Source organism: Sorex fumeus, unplaced genomic scaffold, assembly GCF_029834395.1.
Source record: "Sorex fumeus unplaced genomic scaffold, SorFum_2.1 ptg000013l, whole genome shotgun sequence".
In the NCBI taxonomy this organism is placed as follows: Eukaryota; Metazoa; Chordata; class Mammalia; order Eulipotyphla; family Soricidae; genus Sorex; species Sorex fumeus.
The window spans coordinates 18,229,639-18,244,555 of NW_026606070.1; the positions used below are offsets into that span (position 1 = coordinate 18,229,639).

Here is a 14,917-nt window from a genome sequence, read left to right on the forward strand (position 1 = left end):
TCTGTTTAGAGTTCCTGTTCTGAATTATAGTTTTGAAAATGAATCTAGTCAAACAGGAAACATTAAAATATAAACCCAATTAAAGAGTAAGAGGGAAGAAACATAATTAGCAAGAGTTCATGGGAATCCTGAAAGGGTGTGGAATAGAGATTAGAAAACTAAACAGTGAGCTGAATGGTTTCTAAGAAGCTGAATGCTTGGGCGATCAGGTAAGTGCTGATCCATCACTGAAAAATGAGAATTATTTTGATATTTTAGTTAAAAAAATACATGCTGACAAATTAAAATATTAGAGAGATATCAAATAAGACTCTGAGATTCAGAAGTCATGATAAAAATTGAAAAGATTTATCTGTAGTTCGAGTAGAAAAAAATGTTTGCTTTGGAAAAAGAAGCACTCATTTTGCATATATCTTATATAGCAAGCAGTATAATGCACTAATCCAGTTTTATGATTTTGTTTCTTTTATGAATTTGTATGACTCACAATTTCACATATCTAACTAAACTATGCTTTCTCAGTTAACTGCTAGTTTGGTACATAAAACTGTGTTTCAGAAATTTAAATATTTCTTGAAGTTAAGGTATAAAAAGGATTTCCTTTTCTACATTTTCTTTTTCTAGACTTAACTCTTCTTCAGTTCTCAAAATAAAATCTCCAACATATTCACATTCTTTAAACTAAAGCTAATTAATTACAAGCTTCTGGAAAATATTTGACTTGAAATACTTCCTAACTTATCACTGTTTCTTTTCCTTTGTGCTACTATCACCCAAGATCTCACTACTTCCTTCTTATGGATTACAGAAATCTTTTTCCTCATGAGTTTTCTTTTTACCATTGCTCTCTTTTAAAGTAGTATCATACAACTGTTTTCAGATTCATTTCCTAATCACAAAATGACATCAAGTTAGTTATGTCCAAAGGGGAAAAAATCAGAATTCTTTTAGTAGATATTCAAGGGTCTCTGTAATGTTTATCCCACATTTCTGCCTTTTCTTTAAAACACAGTGTTCTTTATTATCTCTTGGAGCCATTTATTTGTTCCTTTAATATTTTCTAATATGTACTCTATACTATGCTGCACCCGTCTTATTAAACAACATGAAATAATGGCATAATTTAGAACACAACATGGTCATGACTAGAGGTTAAGTGACTATCATGTAAAAATTTATATTAATCACTTTCAGTGTCGATTAGATTAAATCTTGAATTGCTTCAATGAAGAGATAACAGGGTTGAGTTATGGAATTCAGTTAAAATGCCACTGGGTAGACTTGTGGTACATTGTAGGCAGAAGAACAAGAGTGTGCAAAAACATGAAGACATGATTCTGGATGTTGAGGAAATTCTGATAATTTGAAATGACCAACACTGTTACATGTACAGAAGCATAGAAAAAAGGGTGAAACGGGAAGGTGTGTCCTGAGATAGAGGCACAATTTATAAAGACATGAGGAAAAATCAGATGTGGTGACAGAGACAGAATTCTAAAATATAATAGTGGAATTTGAAATTTCCTCTTTTGACACCTTCTCAGAGGAATATGAAGTAAGATTATTAACTAAGATTGAGAATGGAGAGCATATTGTGTTAGTGAATTGTGGGGAAAAGGATAATTATAAAATTATTTTCAAAAAAGTGCAAAAATATGAATGGAAAATGGATTAAAATTCTTAACTTCCCAAAAGTAGCAAAGCATTTTATGTATTTTTCTTTCTTTTCTTTTCTTTTTTATTTTTTTATTTTATTTTTTTTTTACTTTTTGGGTCACACCCAGAGATGCTCAAGGGATACTCCTGGCTCTGCACTCAAGAAGTACTGCTGGTGGAGCTTGGGGGACCAGCTGGGGGTTGAATCTGGGTCAGCTGCATGCAATTCAAACACTGTGCCCACTGTGCTATCACTCCAGCTTTGTCTCCTATTTTTAGACCAAACCAGGTGGTACTCAGCGGCTACTCCTTGCTTGGTGCTTGACAGTCACTCCTGGCATTCCAAGGCTGCTTGGGGATCAAATTCAGGCCACTAACAAGTGTTCAGCTCATTTTGTTCTATCTTCAGACTGACCAAATTTATTTTTTATCCATGATTCAATTAATTAAGCATATTTCCCCCGATATTACTTCTAATCTGAAAGAAGTGATGTTTACTGGATAGGTTAAAGTTTTGAAATATTTTTAAGTAAAGATAGTGCATATTTTAGTAAGACTGCCTCACCAACTGTGTAAAAAGTACAAATTCTCAGGTGTACATTAAGGAATTCGTGGTCATTGTACCTGCAGAAGAATATCATAAATTTATGCTTAATAAATCTATTTTTCTTGTCTTAATGAAAACATGGAAAATATTTTGTAGTATGGTTGGTATGCTTTTGTATTTATATAGAAGATCTCTTTGAGGGTCTAAAGAGATAGAAGAGCGAGAAGGGCACTTACTTTGCACACTGCTCACCCAGTTTCAATCACTGGCCTCCCATATGGTTCCCAGAACATATTCCTGAGTGCAGAGCCAGAAGTGAGCCCTGAGCACTGTCAGGCGTTGGTCCCCTTTCTACCTCACCGGGTTCCCTCAAAAAGGTAAGATAAAATATCTCTTTGAGACATAGTCTGTCCAGATTTTGATAGTATCTCATATTTGTTTTCTCTATCTATAATAAGGGCATAGCAACTAATATTGGATAATGATCATAGTTTAAAAGTTATGTTAGGCTACACATAAAGAACATCAGATAGTTCCATTTCCCTTTTCTCTTCCCTAACCTCACTTGAAAAACTTCTTCTATACCTGAAAAACAACTACAGAACACTGATTGAAAATTTAGTCTGGCCACTGATGTTCTCTGTTTTTATAATGCTCAAATGTCATTTGCTACTACCATGTCTAAATTGTGGAACTTCAAGGGATAGGAGAAAAATCTATTCATAATATTATGATTTTTCTGATATAACATACATATATGCATATAAACTCTCTCTCTCTCTCTCTCTCTCTCTCTCTCTCTCTCTCTCTCTGCCAGACCCGTCACAGCTTCACGAAGATCCTTGCCACTATGGATGATTGCACTCATTGTGATTGGAGTGTTGGCAATCCTGGGAATAACTATTGGTCTCCTGGTTCATTTTCTCGTAATAGGTTGGTGTGTTAAAACATATAAATTTATTATACATTTTATTTTGAGTTCTGCAAAATGCACTCAATCACAAATAAAGCCTAACCTTTGTTGTATCTTTGTGTATTTCAGCCACTAGATACACGTTGCTTAATAGTTTTTAATTCAGTGTTATACTGATGTTTTTGTTTCCTGGAAATTGAATCCTCAGCTCCATCTTTTAAGTTTTTGACCAGACTTAGAAACAGAAAAATGTAGAAATGCTTTAACTCTGTTACCTTTAAACATCAGTGTTCTCATAGTACATGTTTAAACTTTATTATTATTTGCAGATCACAAACAAAAAAACCCTTTGTGTTGTTGTGTGTGAATTTTAGGCTTTCTTTACAGAAAGAAGTAGCAAGTAATGAAAAAATTATAAAGCAATTTTCTTCTGCTGCTTCTAAATGATTTTTTAAAAGTCATATTGGACCTTGTACCACATGTAGAGAGGATAATGTTAATTCTAAAGTACACGTGTGTTTTGTAGATATTCTGTCCCTAAGAGCCAGGGTTTTTTGTCTCATCAGAGCCTAGTAGCTACTGAGAGTATCTCGCCCGCATAGCAGAGCCTAGCAAGCTCCCCGTGACGCATTCAATATGCCAAACACAGTAACAACAAAGTCTCCAATGGAGACGTTACTGGGCCCGCTCGAGCAGATCGATGATCAACGGGAGGGCCTTTACTTTACTTTACAGAGCTTGCACGCAGCCAACATGGCCGACCCGAGTTCGATTCCTCCGCCCCTCTCGGAGAGCCCGGCAAGCTACCGAGAGTATCTCGCCCGCGCGGCAGAGCCTGGCAAGCTCCCCGTGACGTATTCGATATGCCAAACACAGTAACAACAAAGTCTCCAATGGAGACGTTACTGGGCCTGCTCGAGCAAATCGACGAACAGAGCCTAGTGGCTAAGTTCACAGTAACTTCACCATAACGAGCAATCTCAGTGACCCTTACCATAAAATGTAGTTTCTTAGGTTTAAATGTGTCAATCCATGTTTCAAGCATGATTATCTAGACATATTAATATTACTAAAACTGCCTTCTTTTGTTAGCATTTATAGGTGTCTTTTCAATGCCTTTACATTCAAGTCTTCTTTTTTATCAATACCTCTTCTCTTCTAATAGCAGTTAGATTTTTAAACTTTATTGAGTTTTCTGCTACACAGGAAATTTGATCAGTTTATTTGTCAGCTATTACTTATAAAATTTTGACATTTCTTTATGCTTTTTGAGGTAGTGATCAAATTTTATTTGCTCTCCAATTTTATACTATAAATTTTGTTTATACATATAATACAATTAAAGTCATCATATTTTACTTGTAATAATTAAATACCACTATTTTTTCCACAAAATAAATGTGTCAAGCATTTGACAGTTTATTCATTAATTCTGGCAATGTACTGTAGAGAGTTCATGATTTGACAGTTTATTTATCTACTTTAAAGAATATTCACGGTTACTTAATTGACTGAAGAACACATTATAAGTACTGAATTTTTTAAATTTAAAGTTTAATAGTTTCAATGGATTATGGTAAAATGCAATAATCACCATTGAAAATATTAGTCTCTAATGTAGAAAATTCATGACTCACACAATCTAAATTAACAATATTCTTGCACAAATCTATATGTAAATCACATATTTTAAGTATTTGTTTGCAACTTTATGATTTTACTTTCACCATCTTTCTTACCCCAAAATATTTTACCACATAATATATAAATATTTTACCATAGCATTGTAGCACTTTAGCACTGTCCTCCCATAGTTCATCGATTTTCTCGAGCAGGCACCGGTAACTTCTCCATTGCAAAACTTGTTGTTACTGTTTTTGGCATATTGAATTCGCTATGGGGAGCTGGCCAGGCTCTGCTGTGTGGGCGACATACTTTTCGGTAGCTTGCTGGGCTCTCAAAGAGGAATGGAGAACTTGAACCAGGGTCGGCGGCATGCAAGGCTAACATCCTACGTGCTGTGCTATTGCTCCAGCCCATTTTACCATAATAAATAATATTTTAATTTAATTATGGTTTAATTATGGTGTCTCCCCTTTCTGCATTTATATAAAATTATAGTTGACCAATTAACTTTATCATTTAACTGTATACTCCTTAGTGCTTCATTGATAATTACTTGATTCATTTATACAAGATAATGTTCAAAGACAATAATTGTATTAGAAAACTTGATTATCTAATGTTTGTTATATGCTTGGAAATATTATATGTACAATATTCCTGGATAATTAGTAACTGCCAAATTTTAGAGATAAGAGGCATGATGTATCAAATCACTTGGTATCTATTAATGTTTAGATGAAAATGTAAAGGATTGTATGTAGGCTTTAGGTCATATAGAGCACATTTTAATCTTGGTCTTTTGTATTAGCTATATTCAGTAGTTTCTGACTATTTCTAATATTACATTTATACTGAAAAATGGTTAAATTTCATATTTTTTTCTTTTTGGGTCACACCCAGTGGTGCTCAGGGGATACTGCTAGTTCTGCACTCAGATATTACTCCTTGTGGTGTTTGGGGGACTATATGGGATGCTAGGGATTGAACCTGGGTTGGCTACATGCAAGGCAAATGCCCTACCACTGTACTATCGTTTCAACCCCAAATTTCATATGATTTCTAAAAAAGTTATCTATTCATACAGTGGAAATTAATAAAATTTAAATTTTTTCTTCATAATATGTGAATTGATTATTCTAGATAGAATACTGACATAATATATAGTCCTCTGTCTCCATGAAAACAGAACTATTACTTCTGACAATTTCATCGTATGTATATTCTATCATTAGTCTTAGAAATACTTTTACACAATACCCAGTTTATTTAATCTACTGTGCTAAAAAATCTGCAGGAATTGTCAGTATCTAATTTTAGTATAATAGTTATTAGTTGGTGTTACTCTCTGTTTCTGTATCTGCATTTTAAATTCATTTAACTTAAACAAGTCTTGGACCATTTCTTTCACAGAAAATAAGATCTACTATTACCAAGGTAGCTTTAAGGTTTTGGATATACCATATAATAAAAATTATGAAAAGGAGACATCACCAGAAAACAACTATCTTAGTAAAATTCTTGAGACTGAGGTTAGTATTTTCCTAAGTTTATCCATTATTATGTGAAATGTAAATAAGTTATTAGAGTCTATTGTTTAATTTTGTGTTTCTTTCACAGATGTCTAATGCATTTGAAAGTTCAAATATTTACAGACAATACATTAATTCTCAAGTCATCACACTGGTGTAAGTAACCAACAAATAACAGTAAGAAAAGAAATCAACCCATTTGCAATGCATGCCTTTGCATTTCAAGTTCCTATTGAATCTGAAAAAATGAGTAAAGGAGTAAACCAGTTATACTGTAATAGTAATTTTCCAACAAATTTATAATAAATAGTATTATTTTAAGTCAAGTGTGAAACTAGTTGTTCAGTATAAAATCAAATTGAAGATTGTAGTATTTACCAATCATGTTTATTATATTTATTGAGATTCTATCAATCCTTAAATTACAGTTTAGTTTTCTCTCTTTTCAAAAGTTTATTCCAGTGCTTCTTTAGATTAATACTTTATATTATGACATTCAAATTTAGCACTAGCATAAATGAATGCCTCTTTTCTCAGACCTTTTTATTTGTAAATCAGTTAGAGACTCCATGGAAATTCCATAGGTTGTTTATATGGCAGAAGAAACATAACTACATCAGGGCCTCACTCCAAGGATCTTCTGGTATCATGACTAAAAGTAAGGGAGATAGTCTGTTATCTCTGAATGTGGGTTTAGGATACAATAGACCAACAAAGGATCCCTAGCATAGGAGTTAGATAATTTGGATATAAAATTATTAATCAGCGGCCTTAAAGCCTTGAAAGGGTCATCTTGTTAATCGTTTTAAATCTGCTTCCTCCCTAAAAAATATTGATAGCATTTATGCTACTCCTTTCATTAAACTTTATTCAGGATCAAAGAATATATTAAGAGTGAAAATATTGAGAAACTGACACATTTCAAGTGAAAGCAAATACTGATTTTTAACTTTATCAATGCTACCAAACTGTGCGTGTTCTTCCCCTGTGCCTGAAGTTCTGGAACTCCTGGAATTGCAGAATAGATCCAGAACTCAATGACCATTTGTCACTATTTTAAAATTGGAACAATATTGGAGATTAAAATGTAAGGGTCCAGGTTTCTCTCATACAAAGAACAGAAGCATTCAATTTTCACCTCCATGAGCGCAACTCTAGGTATTTATAGAAAGCGCGGGCATATTAGACAAACTACAGAAAAACCTGCCATGAAAAGAATAAACTTGTTTGAGCTAAGGACCTTATAGAAATGATGGCTGGTTAGTCAGTCAAAAGATAGATCATCTAGTAGGAAAATCCAAAGAATAATAATAATAACTAATTACCACTAGGCCTGTTTACTTTTGGTTGTGTCAATCAAATCTTTCCTTCACATCAAAGTCAGGTGAATCTTCCCAGTCATGGTTCTACTCAATAACTTTCCTTTAGTGCTACTTTGCTAGCATTAAAGACCTTCTTTTGTCTGAGTTCAATCTTCCAGACACTGTCATCTCTGAGCAACTGAACAAGTTGGCAAAGACAGAGTTTATAGTGTTACCGGACCAGCTACTGGAGTCAATTCACGCTTACTCTGGATCTATGTTGGAAGTTGTATAATTTTGAATACATTAGTAACCTTTTGAGACTCAAGTTTTCCTTGTATCTAAAATAGCGATAAAGACCTATACACTTAGTTGTTGTAGAGAAAAAGTATGATAATAAATGTGATTTAAAAAGTAAGTGGAACACAGAATGTATCTAAAAGTACTGTTTGCCATTACTACCATTCAAATGTTCTGAAGTACCATCCATTCTTTAATCTGCATACTGAAATTTTCTGCTTGATACTAAACATATTTTAAGGTCCAATGCAGATACCATTTTTTTCCCCATGAAAATTTGTATCATTTGACTCCAATTTCTTATCTTTCTTTCTATCTTACAAATAGTATATGTATTACTTCAATCTCATTTTGACATCTGTATGTATAGATGTATTATCTTTCTAAACTTTGGAAATCATTTGCGCTTAGATACCATATCTCAAGTCATGCTTATATCACCCCATAATAACTAACCTAGTTGCTTGCCTATAGAAATACAAAGTGAAAGAGTGATCCTAATTCTTACAAGACATTTCAATCCTATGCCTCAGTATTTTTCCTCTTTTTAGATTTGTACAACTAGTTTTCCTCTCAAGAAAATAGCTTAAATAGCTTTCATGCATACTGTTATCAATTAAATAGAGATAAATGAATACTCCTCAAACTGAAGGCACTACACAAACCCATAATAGAAGAGATTAAGATCAGCAAATGAGGAAGCAAATATTACTATCTAGTGACATGTGAAATCTTTATGCAATTTCCAGTCCTGAAAACAACAGTGTCACTGCATATATATGGATGATGTTCAGAGCTCCAAGATCGATGAAAGCAAACACAAAGGGAAGAATTGAAAATATTTTACGCCAGATGCTGAGAAAAAACTCTGGCTCCTTGAGTCTGGATCCCGAGTCTCTTACAGTCACGGGTAAGCACATGTTAGGAGAGGTGTGTGTTGTCTTCATAGTTTTATCCCTAACACACCACAGATAGAGGACACAGAAATGATGCTCAGTTTTTCAAAAAGAATAAATCATGGTTTTAGAATAGGAGTAAAAACACATAAAATTAACAATAAATACATAATACACAAATAGTAATTCCAAAACATAAAATTAGTTCAGGGTGGAAGAGAGGGAGCACTTCTCATCCTAAAGTAAGATTTTAACAGTCTCTCTATTACACAAGCTGTGTCCTGCTTTCAAAAAAAATTACAACAGCAAATGATATGCCTTTATAAGACTCAGAGAGCCCGGCAAGCTACCAAGAGTATCCACCCGTGATGTATTTGATATGACAAACACAGTAACAACAAAATCTCCAATGGAGACGTTACTGGGCCCGCTCGAGCAAATCGATGAACAACAGGAGGCCTTTACCTTTTTTTTTTTTTTTACCTTTTATAAGACAGGTCACATTTTGAATGTTAATTGTTAGTGACAGAAGTCAGTTTAATTAGTAAGGTCTTTCTGTTCTAATGAAAGATTCTGATGGCCAGAGATATGGATCTGGGGTAGAGTAGACATTTGTGTTTATGAGGCCCTGGGTCTGATTTCTGGAACAAAAGAAAACTAACAACGAAAAACAATAATGTGCTGAATTCTTCTTTTCTATAATTTTTTTGCTTAAAAATCATACCCCCTACATCATCAAAAGATCAGTGCTAATAAAAATAATCTTAAAAAAAGGCACTAAAAAGTCGTGCAAGCAATTCTGGAAGCAACCTTTAAGCATTAACTCAGAAGTTCTTTGAGATGTTCTTTTTGATTCGTTTTAAAACTAAACAAAACAAAAATTAATTCTTGATACTTGCAAACCTTTCTTTTATTTTATTTAATAAAAATCATGGCCTCATTCTAGCAAAAGAGGTATTTTTATTTGTTTATTTAATTTTTGAGGAGTGGTGCCACATTCACTGTGTCTAGGAGTGAGCCTGGCAATCTTGGGGACAATATTTGGTGCCTGGTTTCCAACCCAGGCTTGGCCACTTGCATACAAGCACCTTACCTCCTGGTACTATCTCCTCAACTAAATTTTTTATTTTAGATGATGTAGAGTACAATTCCAAATAAATTATTTTTTCTCATATGGAAATGTGCAGATAGTACTTCCTGTATATGAGAAAATATTTTCTCTATATATTCTTATACAGTAAAACCTATTTCAAGAAAGCATTTCAACTCCTTTCTATATTTCCTTTAGCTCAAGAGTCCAAATTATTTTGGGACCCCTTTATCTTACTCTATTAGTTTCAGGGTGAGGGTACTAGTATTATAGTTTAACTTCACTATGAACTTTTTGTTCTATTTCAGAAATCAGTAAGGCTGATGCTGAAAAGATTATCAACAACCGTGAGTTATATTCTACATATGTATTAACCTAAAACGTAGAAGTGATGATAAGTGCCCAAAACCTTTAAGTGGTTTTTAAGCAATTTATAGTCAGCTCATTTAATTCTAGTACAATAAGATAGGTATTGTTATTATGCCCTTATCAAGATGGAGAAATGAAAGCATAAAAAGAGTAAAATCATTTGCCCAAATTTATCCCATTTGCAAATGGTGGGGCCAGAATTCAAACCAGGGAGTTTGGTTGCAGAGTCTCTTGACCTAGCCATGACCTTCTCACATTCTCCAGGTGCTCTATCATCTTGGAGATTCTCTGCTAAGCATGGAGGTGATTCAGGAGGTAGTGTCCCCCCCTCCATATACAGCTTTAATTTTGTTCTTGTTCATGAAAAGTATTTTTAGTTATAATTCACCAAGTCAAGCCCCTTAGCCACTCCTGGCTTTGTAATCATATAAACATTTCCTTATCTTCAATGCAACCAAACTATCTTTTCTGACAGGTTGTGGGAGACGAGCAAGAATGTCAGCTACATATGATAGGGTGAAGGGAGGTTCCAGTGCTCAGGAAGGAGAATGGCCATGGCAAGCAAGTCTCAAAAAAAATGGCAAGCACTACTGCGGGGCATCTTTGATCAGTGAAAGATACCTGGTGACTGCAGCTCACTGCTTTAAAAGGTAAGTAAAAGTAAGTAAAAGTCCTCTATGGTGCCCAAGCCCAGGGGACCAAAGACCCTTGGACCATTTCAGTTTACATCTCTTTTTTAAAGATATCCTGGTCTAGAAGACAAAATACAAGGTAAGATGTACAAAGATGTTCTTATCTTACTACAAAGAATGGAAAGAAGCGATAGCACAGCAGTAGGGCGTTTGCCTTGCATGCAGCCAATATGGCTGACCCGAGTTCGATTCCTCCGCCCCTCTCGGAGAGCCCGGCAAGCTACCGAGAGTATCTCGCCCGCACGGCAGAGCCTGGCAAGCTCCCCGTGATGTATTCAATATGCCAAACACAGTAACAACAAAGTCTCCAATGGAGACGTTACTGGGCCCGCTCGAGCAAATCGACGAACAACGGGAGGGCCTTTACCTTACCTTACCTTTACCTATTCATTCCACATACTATTTTTTTCCTCACATAATTCTTACCACTTTATGCTCTCTAGTTACTTGGAGTTGCAAAACCAGGATCTGATTTCATTTGCCTCCCCCTCTCTGTACATCCCAGTTACTCTATCCTCATCATTTGGGCATATAGGACTCAGATGCATACTCTTTTCCAAAAGCCTTTTTCTAGAAATCATCTTCCATTTTCTGCAAGCAGTTTTTTTCCTGTTTCATAGGTTTACGACATGTGAATCTATGGCATAGATCTATGACATCTAAGCAATTATAATTGCATGAGCTCATGATCATCTTTTATTAGGTTTAAATTTTATTTTTTCAACATAACATGAGGCTGATTCCTAAGGAGAGTAGATACACGGGACAGGAAGATTGCTCCATAGCTGGAAGCCTGCCTATTGAGCAAAGGGGAGAAGGCAGCTGGAATAGAGAAGGGATCACTAAGAAAATGATGGCTAGAGGAACTGTTCAGGATGGGAGATGTGTGCTCAAAGTAGATAATGGACCAAACATGATAACCTCTCAGTATCTGTACTGCAAACCATAATGCCCAAAATAGAGAGAGAGTATGAGGAATATTTTCTGCCACAGAGGCAGGGGGAGGGTGGGAAAGTGGGGGTATACTGGGGACATTGGTGGTGGGGAATGTGCACTGGTGGAGGGATGGGTGTTTGATCATTGTGTGACTGTAACACAAACATGAAAGCTTGTATATCTCACAGTGATTCAATAAAAAATTTAAAAAATAAAAAAATAAATTTTGTTTATTTTTTTATTTCCATACTTAATGTCATACATAATGTATGATGCAGGGACTTATATAAGATTTTCTAAAAATGAATTTTAAAAAAATTAGATTATATCACTGCTTATAGACATTAAGCAAGGAAATATTGTCATAAAACAAATCTAGTAGGCAATACTTAATTTTTATTATTTTGAGATAAATAAAAAATAATTATTTTTGTTTCTTTAGGACAAAAGATCCAAAAAACTATACAGTCAGTTTTGGCACTAGAGTAAGTCCCCCCTACATGCTACATCGTGTTCAACAAATTATTGTTCATGAAAACTATATTGCTGGACAACATCGTAATGATATTGCAATTATAATGCTCACGGAGAAGGTTTCCTTTAAGAATGATGTGCATCGAATTTGTCTTCCTGAAGCCACACAGATATTCTCACCAGGGGAGGGAGTTGTTGTTACAGGATGGGGAGCACTTTCCTATGATGGTAAGTTTAGTGGATACAGTTTATAGGGTACAAAAACAGCAAGAAAATTTTTTTTTCAGTTTTTTTCATTTCATCATCCTGTTATTCGTCGATTGCCTCGAGCAGGCCCCAGTAACGTCTCTTTCATCCTAGTCCTGAGATAATATTCAAGGCTCTTTAGGAGAATGAGACCCATCATTGTTACTGGTATTTGGCATATTTGGTATGCCACCACGGGGAGTTTGCCAGACTCTGCCCTGTGGGCAGGCTACATTCCATAGCCTGCAAGTTTGTCAAAAGTAGGAATGAGATAATAAGATGTCATAAAAAGATGTCCTGATAAGATGTCCCGCGGCCGCATTGGCATCTTGGCTTCTTGGCTCTTAAGGTAGCATCTTCTTGGCCGCATCTTGGCTTCTTGGCTCTTAAGGTAGCCAAGAAAAATTAGTGAATTAAAAATTAGTATACCATCATAGGCACCTTTTACCTCCATGTGCGGTAGGGAGTTTGCCTTGCATGGGCTGGCCCAGTCGACCCGGGTTTGATTTTTCCGCCCCTCTTGGAGAGACTGGCAAGCTACTGAGAGTATCTCGCCCACAGGGCAAAGCCTGGCAAGCTCCCCACAACGTATTCGATATGCCAAACACAGTAACAAGTCTCACAATGGAGACGTTACTGAGCCTGCTTGAGCAAATCTATGAACAAAGGGAGGACAGTGCTACAGAATATCCTCTGCTCCTACTTTCATGAAATGTTGTGTATAGAGTTACGAACTTGCAAGTTGCATTGATCTGATATGTTCTAAGGAAATCTATTTGATTATAAAACCTCATAAATCTAATTGAGAAAAGTCTGATTGAAAGATGTCTGAAGAGACATAAGAACGTGCAACAACAACATTAGAAACGCGTTTAAAAGAATTCTTTGAGTGAAGAATTTAAATGGTCTTTTCTAAAACTTAAGAATAGGCAATGGTGGGGTCCAGAGAGACCCCACTGTGGATGATGAATTTGCCTTGCATGTAGTGGACTCTGCCAAGAATGAGGAGGAAAAAAGATAATAATGAATATGCAAGAGTCAAGTATTATAGGGCTTTCACATAGAGGCAACAACAAGGTTTTATTTTGCTCTGTATTAGGAAATCTCTTTTGTTTATGTTATTGTTACCTTTAGGTGAATACCCAGTGTTGCTTCAGAAAGCACCTGTGAAGATTATTGACACAGCGACTTGTAATGCTGAAGAAGCATATAATGGAATGGTAGAAGATGAAATGCTATGTGCTGGATATATAGAAGGAAATATTGATGCCTGTCATGTAAGTGTTGACATTATTACGTTGACCCACAAAACATATGAATATGTTTTGTTTTTAAAAAATCAATTTGGAGGTAATGCTATATTTCAGTTTATTTGTACCTTTGTAATCCTGACTAATTGAGCTTTTGCAGTAAAGTCGTTTCTCTTTCTCCCCTACATTACAATGTAACTCTGTAGTGAACATTTTTGCTGGTCATATTCTAAGACAAGGATTGACCTAAATCCTTAGAAAGTATTAGTTTATTATCGTTGCAAACTTTATCATCATCATCATCATTATTTTATAGCTGAGAAAAGAGGCACAGGAAGATGATTTACATAGTTGAACAATAACTGGGAGAGTCGGTACCCATAAACTAACATCTCAGACTGTGCCCTGAACTTCTGTTCAGTAAACATTCAGCCTTAAAAAACTTTGCTTAAAACCATTTAGATTATCTTTCTAGTTTTTCATAGCTATGACTCCGGCTTCTTTTCTTAGATAAGAAATTACATACTCCAACTATTTCCATAACTTGTCATCCAAAAGCATTCTCATAGAAATAGACGTTGCCACTTAATGGCTCGTGCTTTCAAGATTCAAGTAAACCCCAAATAGTCCCGTGGAATAGATTCTTGACATTTACAAATATGTTTCTGGGTTACTCTGGGATTTATACCTGTCCTATGGTCTCTTTGAAGCATAAATTAAAAAGAAATCTTTCTTTGATAATGAATATTATTTGTTTTGTTTAGGGTGACTCCGGAGGACCATTAGTTCATCCCAATTCTCGAAATATTTGGTACCTTGTTGGAATAGTGAGCTGGGGTGTAGAATGTGGTAAAGTCAATAAGCCAGGAGTTTATGTGCGAGTGACCTCCTATCGAAGATGGATTGCCTCCAAGACGGGTATTTAAGAGAAAAGTATCTTATTACAGCTATGTCAGGCCATTTTTCATATTACTACTAAGCCTTATTTAACATTGTCCTTTATGAATATAATGTTTATTTTGAGATCCTGGGTAAAAATTTATGATTTTAGGCAAACTATAAGAAAAAACAAGAAATGTCATTCTTTGCCTA

The 14,917-nt window shown here is 35.1% G+C and overlaps 1 protein-coding gene across 1 annotated transcript; it reads left to right on the forward strand.

Annotated features, from left to right (window-relative positions):
• The first annotated feature begins 174 nt into the window (after positions 1 to 174).
• On the forward strand, positions 175 to 14,754 carry LOC130020587 (transmembrane protease serine 11B-like protein). Its single transcript, XM_056111179.1, has 10 exons — positions 175 to 209; positions 3,021 to 3,136; positions 6,153 to 6,271; positions 6,360 to 6,427; positions 8,622 to 8,782; positions 10,167 to 10,205; positions 10,703 to 10,877; positions 12,298 to 12,557; positions 13,710 to 13,852; positions 14,590 to 14,754. Exons 1-10 carry the CDS (start codon positions 175 to 177, stop codon positions 14,749 to 14,751), a joined length of 1,278 nt encoding a protein of 425 aa, XP_055967154.1. The 3' UTR covers positions 14,752 to 14,754.
• The last annotated feature ends 163 nt before the right edge of the window (positions 14,755 to 14,917 follow it).

Bases quoted from the DNA above. Each gene is read 5' to 3' on its own strand.
- LOC130020587 (XM_056111179.1), top strand. From the start codon at position 175: ATGGTTTCTAAGAAGCTGAATGCTTGGGCGATCAG. The intron at 6,272-6,359 runs GTTAGTATTTTC...TTTCTTTCACAG, and splicing joins GTAAAATTCTTGAGACTGAG to ATGTCTAATGCATTTGAAAG. The intron at 12,558-13,709 runs GTAAGTTTAGTG...TGTTACCTTTAG, and splicing joins GGGAGCACTTTCCTATGATG to GTGAATACCCAGTGTTGCTT.